The sequence below is a fragment of the Charadrius vociferus genome, unplaced genomic scaffold (assembly GCF_000708025.1).
Source record: "Charadrius vociferus isolate BGI_N301 unplaced genomic scaffold, ASM70802v2 scaffold455, whole genome shotgun sequence".
Classification (NCBI taxonomy): domain Eukaryota; kingdom Metazoa; phylum Chordata; class Aves; order Charadriiformes; family Charadriidae; genus Charadrius; species Charadrius vociferus.
In genome coordinates this window covers 1,337,364-1,343,764 of record NW_009648550.1, presented here as the reverse complement: position 1 = coordinate 1,343,764, position 6,401 = coordinate 1,337,364, and the positions used below count along the sequence as shown (strand labels likewise).

The window sequence follows — 6,401 nt, the reverse complement described above, 5'->3', positions numbered from 1 at the left end:
GGGGATCCGGGGGTGGGGGGCTCGGGAAGGCTTTCCGGGAGGGGGGAAAGGTCCCCTCTCCTCTTCCCCCTCCTCCCCTCTCCGCCGTGCCGGTGCGCGGTGGCTCTGCCCGCCCTTAGCCCGGCTGTGCAGACCGCGCTCCTGCCCCGGCCCCAGCAAACAGGTGGGCAAAGACCGGGGCGGGGAGAGAGAGCTCAAACAGGGCTTAAATCGGGCCCAGTTTCTTTTGGGCTGTGTTTTTCCTTCTTACCCGACACCTGAAGACACTACCGAGCACACCGGGGGCGAAGAACCCTCCCGGTTTTATGGGAGAGCGGGGGTTTACTACGGTTCAGCTCCCGCGGGGAGATCATGCTGGCTCTTGAAGTTAAACCCAGCCCTAACAAAGAGCTGTTTATTAAAGCGAGCTACATGCCAGGCATCTATTTGCTTTTGCCTCCCTCCCTCTCGGCGTGGGGCACCCCAGAGCTCCAGGCACAGATCAGCTCATCCTCGCCGGCATCCCACAACCCCCCGAAACCGCACCAAGGGAAGCAGAGGACAGCACGCCACTTGGGCTGGCTTTTATTTCTTCTTTGTAAACTCTCAGTAGCTATTTGGAAAGGAGAATAACTTCACCACTGCACAGTGTGGAGGAGGAAGAAATCCCTCGGGCCAGGTGGGCTGGAACCCAGCAGCTCTGCTCCTTTCCCGGAGCTCCTTTGCCCCCAGCCTCGTGCCACCCAGACCAGACCCTATGTGCTCTCTCCTCCATGCACTCTGTGAACCTCTGAGCTCTAAAGTTGGATTGGCTTGGCTTTGCTTAGCCCTTGCTCTTTTTCTTCGGTTTCAAGTCAATTCCGCAGGAAACCTATAATAACGATGCCCATCTCCTGCATGAGTCAGTCCCGTGGTAGCGATCGGTTTGCAGGCAGGAGTCCCACCAGTGTTCCTGGCCCCAGCAGAACTCACAAGACAGATGTTTTCCTCTTATTTTGTAATGTGGAAGTGGGACAGGGCTCTAGCTCCAGCAGGATGAAACATGAGTTATGGCATCTCTCCCAGGGCTAACAAAGTGATTACAGCCCTGCTTGTAGTGCTGTGTTACCCATTTAGATGTAGGAGAGCATGCCTGAGCTAAGGACTTCTAGCAGAGGCTGAAAAAAGTCTTGCATCTGGGCAAATGGGGGAAAAAAATAAAATCAGATATCCATGGGGACCTTTGATGCTGCAACGCTCCTGCACGAGCATCCCCCCGTGGCTGGGGCAGGCTGTGTGCAGCAGGTTGGGTCTTGGCTGGTGTGGCAGTATGGGGCCCGAGCGATGTCCCCCCGCTGAGCAGCCACCCCGTCCCCGCAGAGCTGCCTCAGCAGGCAGCAGCTCCTGGCCGCCATCCGGCAGATGCAGCAGCTGCTGAAGGGGCAGGAGACGCGCTTCGCCGAGGGCCTCCGCATGATGAAGAGCCGGCTGAGCACCCTGCACGCCTCCCTGGCCAAAGCCACCCCCGAGCCGCCGGCTGGTGAGTCCGTCCTGGGTCCCAGTGGTTGCTTTTATGGCCTTGGAGGATGGTAGGGTGGGCAAGTCGGGATGCTAAAGGCTGTGACGGGTGGAGGTTTGGGCATCTTCACAGATGGAGATACCTGTTCCTGTGTTGGCAATTTGTGCCAGTGAATTTGAGCGCTTCTCCATCCTGGTGAAACACAGGGAAGCTCAAAAGCCCTTAGCTGCAAAGCAGAGAGCTCCTGGCAAACTGCTGGGGGCGAGAGGGCTGGAAAACCATATCTCCTGAGCTAGGAGCACGAGAGGGGTGGCAAGAATGCCACCAAACCCCTTGGCAGTGATGTTCAGCGTTCCTGCTGGGCTTTCACTGTGGGGCTGGATGTTACTGATTAACCTCAGCAGACCAATATTCAAGGAAAATGACAGTTAAAGAGGAGGTGTTGGAGGAACTGGGTGAACCGTGGCCCAGGTAGAGTTGGGGACAGGAAGGATAAGGTGGTACACCCCCAAAGCACCCACTTGAACACTAACCCCCTCCCCATGATGCTCTTGCAGCCTCCTGCCCTGCCCTGCAAGCCCCTGCAGACGGGAAGAAGTTTGGCACCAAGTATTTGGTGGAGCATGAGGTTCACTTCACCTGCGACCCGGGCTTCCAGCTCCTGGGCTCCAGCACGCGGACGTGCCAGGCCAACGGCAGCTGGACCGGGCAGGAGCCCCGCTGCGCAGGTACTGCTCTGGGCCGCCACAGCCACGGTCGTGGGGCTGCTTCGTGCCCAGGTCTGCCCGCGGACATCATTTACAACAGTGGGATGCAACTTGGCTTTATTTAAACATGGGGGATTATTGGGGTTCACCAAATAGGGAGGTGTCGCAGCTATCCCTGAGTCCCAGCCAACAACCCATGGATGCTACAGCTCCCGTGGCTGTGCTTTGGGGTTTCTCATCCTCAGGGAAAGTTGGAAATTACAGCTGGAGCCTGACCTGGAGCTCAGCAGCAGAGATGAGGGGAAAAGGCATCCATGCTACAATGGCTCCCTGCCTTGTAGCAAACCTTTGCACTGGGGCAAAGAGGTAACGGGCACAAACTTGAACATAGGAAGTTCCATCTTAACATGAGGAGGGACTTCTTTCCTTTGAGGGTGGCAGAGCACTGGCACAGGCTGCCCAGAGAGGTGGTGGAGTCTCCCCCTCTGAAGATATTCAAAACCCGCCTGGATGCTGTCCTGTGCAACCTGCTGTAGGTGACCCTGCTGGCAGGGGTTTGGACTAGATGATCGCCAGAGGTTCCTTCCAACCCTGACCATTCTGGGATTCTATGATTCTGTAAAGGCAAGCAGTAAGTCAGTAGACTGTCAGAAACAGCTCCTTCAAATGAACAGGTGTCTGTCCTCAGTTGCACCACTATGTTGCCTTAGGGAGACGGAATCCTCTCTGCTGTTAGTGCTTCCTAGTATGTAGGAAGTAGATCTCACATGGAAATATATGAGTTAAAAGCAAACTAAGATCATATCAGTCATCTGAAGATAATCTATGAAGACTGGCAGGAAGAAGATCCAAATCCAAAAGAGGCCACAAAAATAAAACTGACGTTATCTTTCGTGTTATACATCAATGAAGAGCCCTCTCTGGGGATTCTGTAAGTCCATTAATGCCAGTAAAGTAAACATATAAAGCAGGAAAAGAAGATGCCTCTTGCAGCCATTGCCTGTCTGCTTTGCTGAAGAAGTTGTCCGATGCAGCTTTACAGCTACACGAGGCCATTTCATGCAATGGTGGTGTTAGATAATCCAGGATGAAGCTGAAGCGTTAAGGGCGGAAAGCCATAGTTAGGCTAAATACTCAAGAAATCTTTAATTAATACTATTCAGAGACTTTGCTAGTGTGATACACTGTTACAATATGAGTGTTGTTAATGAAAGGCCTTGCCAAGACTGGGCCAGCCTCACTGGCATTTCCTTTAGGAAGGAAAAAGGGACTTGGCTAGGAGGACAGTTACAAGAATTGCCTTTGAATATGTTTATCAAGGAAATTTTTAATTCTGGATGAACTCTTCTGGATTGCACCCCCCCTCCTTGTTTGCAAGCATTTCTGCGTGCAAAAATCTCAGTGGGTTTGCACAGAGAGGTGGTTCCCACGCTGGGTGCGGAGGGGAGGAAAATGATGGAGGTTCAAGCAGTGGCAAATCCGTGCGATGCTTTGGGGCTGCATCTCGCCGAAAAAGAGCATGGGAGCCCCACTGCCACAATGGAGCTGTCCCCTGTGAACAGGGCATCCCTGAGAAGAAACACAAATAGCATTAAAAAGCAAGAGTTTAGACGGCGAGGGGTCAGCTCGGAGGCGGGCAGCTTTTCTTAAAAGAGGGGAGTTGAGGTGCGGGTTGAGAGCAGAGCAAAGCAAAGCAGCAGCAGGTAGGGATGGTGGGTGGCCAAAACTGCTCATGTGAAAATCTCCTCCGGAAAAAAAAAAGGGGTGTTTTTTGTGCTATAAAGTGTTGATTATTGCAGTTCATGTTGAGAAAACTCATGCTTTCTCCTTTTCTCCCTGATGTCTGCATGTTTCATAGCATCTCGCTAACGCTACCAGCAAATACCTGCATTGAAAGCTCTTGATTTTATTGTCGGGTATCTTAGTGGTTACATAGGTGTTTAATAAATAAAAGAGATTGTGTTTTCAAACAGCTTAGCAGCAAGTTAGGAAAATAAGCTGCCCTCCTGCTGTGGGAGTGCTGCCATTAAGCTTGCTGGCCCAGGGCAGAGACGGGGGGACGAGAGCAGGTGAAGAACGGGATTTTGCCAAAAGGAACCCCTCAATGGGGTCGCTTTGAGGTCTCCAGTGAGCTCGACCTGCTGCCTGCCCCTGTTTTGCAGACATCGACGAGTGCGCCCTGTCCCAGGATAACTGCACGAGAGGGACCACCTGCATCAACACGGGGGGGGGCTTCCAGTGCGTCAGCCCCCAGTGCCCTCAAACCACAGGCAACGTCACCTACGTCAAAACATCACCCTTGTAAGTGTGGCAGGGTGCAAAACCTAGCCCTGCTTTGAGTTTTTTTGAGTGCTGGGTGCCAAAAACATGTGCCTATGCCATGGATCCAATGCCACCGAGGGGGGGACATGGACCTTGCATCCCTAGGATTCCCTGAAAACCTCCCCCCTGCTTTTCCCTCTGCAGCCAGTGCGAGCGCAACCCCTGCCCGATGGAGAGCCGGTCTTGCCACCAAGCACCCAAAACCATCTCCTTCCACTACCTTCCCCTGCCATCCAACCTGCTGACGCCCACCCCGCTCTACGGCAGCGGCGCCCGGCCGGCCGGGACCCGACAGCCTGCGCTTCGGCATTGTGGGGGGCAACAACCGTGGCCACTTCGTGATGCAGCGCTCGGACCGGCAGACCGGGGAGCTCATCCTGGTGCAGAGCCTCAAGGGTCCCCAGACCATCCAAGTGGATGTGGACATGTCCGAGTACCTGGATCGCGTCTTTCAGGCCAAGCACGTGTCCAAAATCACCGTCTTTGTCTCTGCCTATGAGTTTTAGGGGAGGCAGCAGCTGGGGTGGCTTCCCTGACGGTGATGGTCCCTGCTCAGCATCCTCCATCCGAAAGCACTCGCCCTGGAGGCAGGCGTGTAATGGGAGCTCCAGGTGACATCCCACACTGAAGCCTCTCTGCAGCCAACCATCCTCCCCTCTGCGTTAAGGTTATTCTGCCCAGGCGGCTTTTACACCCACCTATGTGGGGAAAAAAATGCAAATGAGGTGCAAAAGAAATCAGGTGCAGGGGTTACCCGCTCACTGGGGCACGGGAGCAGAGCATCGTCCTCGCCCGAGGCTCCAGAAGGATGATGTCCTGCAGCCTCAGTGCCTACACAGCGCAGAAAACAGCGGCTAGAAACCACGGCCCTTATTGCCTTTTTAATTCCTTTTTTTTCTTTAGGAGAGAAGTTAAGCTGGTGCGTGCAGGAGGAGGGAGGCTCGTAGCGGCTACCGCTCTCCTCCCCGCTGGCCTGGGCTTGCTTGCACTGATCCCAGCCCCACACAAGCATGCCTCCGCTCCCCTTGGGATGCCAAGAAAACCCACAGGGACCCATGGGGAGGGGGCTGGCCTGGCATCTCAATCCCCCAGGATTGACTGGGAGCAGAAAAATCCTTGAACATCCATCCCTACAAGACCTGGCTGGCTCTCGGTGCCCTCCTTGGCAAGCGGGACGTCGCCGCTGGGCGAAGGAGGAGAATGAGCACTGGTGATGGGCTGGGGCCATCCTGTGCTTCAGCCCATGGGCAGCAGCTCCTTCAACCTCCCAAACCGGGCTGGACGCGTGCATCCCCCCCACCCTGTGACCTCGGGGCAGGGGGCAGGCTTCGGCTGGACTTGGTGCTGGCGTCGAGGGAGCTCGAGGTGTGAATATTTCATTTTTCAATCAGCCGCAGCTCCCACCCCGCCGTGTGTGAGCAGCTCCAGGGATAGCTGGGGTTCGGCTGCAACACGTGCCGGGGGGACACACACACGCACGCACCCCCTCCGGTGTTGCACCCTTCCCCGTCGGTACCTGTTCCTCAGTGCAGCGCTTGTGCATGTTAACCACAAAACCCCGACGTTATGCATGTTTTTGTCCATTATGCTGGTTTTAGTACAATTAAACGATGATATAGCCTCTGAGCAGGTGCGGAACAAAGTACCCGACGCGCGTGCGGCCGGGGGGGGCCATGGTCACCACCCGGACGGAGCTCTTGTGGGAGTGGGGGGGCTCAGGGTCCATGGTTAATTAGTAAACAGGCCTCTGTTAGCTTTATTTTTTTGGCCTTACATTGCTCGGAAGGGGCTGGCGGGTGGCAGGGCAGCTCATCCCCGAGCATCCTCCAGAGGCCTCAAGGAAGAGGAGCCGGCTGCTGCCCCCCAAAAAAAAGGCAGCAGGGCAGAGTCCCCTC

General features: G+C 55.1%; 1 protein-coding gene across 1 annotated transcript; it reads left to right on the top strand.

The window, feature by feature from the left end:
- Positions 1–861: 861 nt before the first annotated feature.
- Positions 862–5,012, top strand: FBLN7 (fibulin 7). The gene is given in 6 exon segments (XM_009886059.1): positions 862–892; positions 1,322–1,498; positions 2,035–2,205; positions 4,347–4,485; positions 4,651–4,764; positions 4,766–5,012. Coding segments are annotated over 6 exon segments (879 nt in total).
- Positions 5,013–6,401: the final 1,389 nt, after the last annotated feature.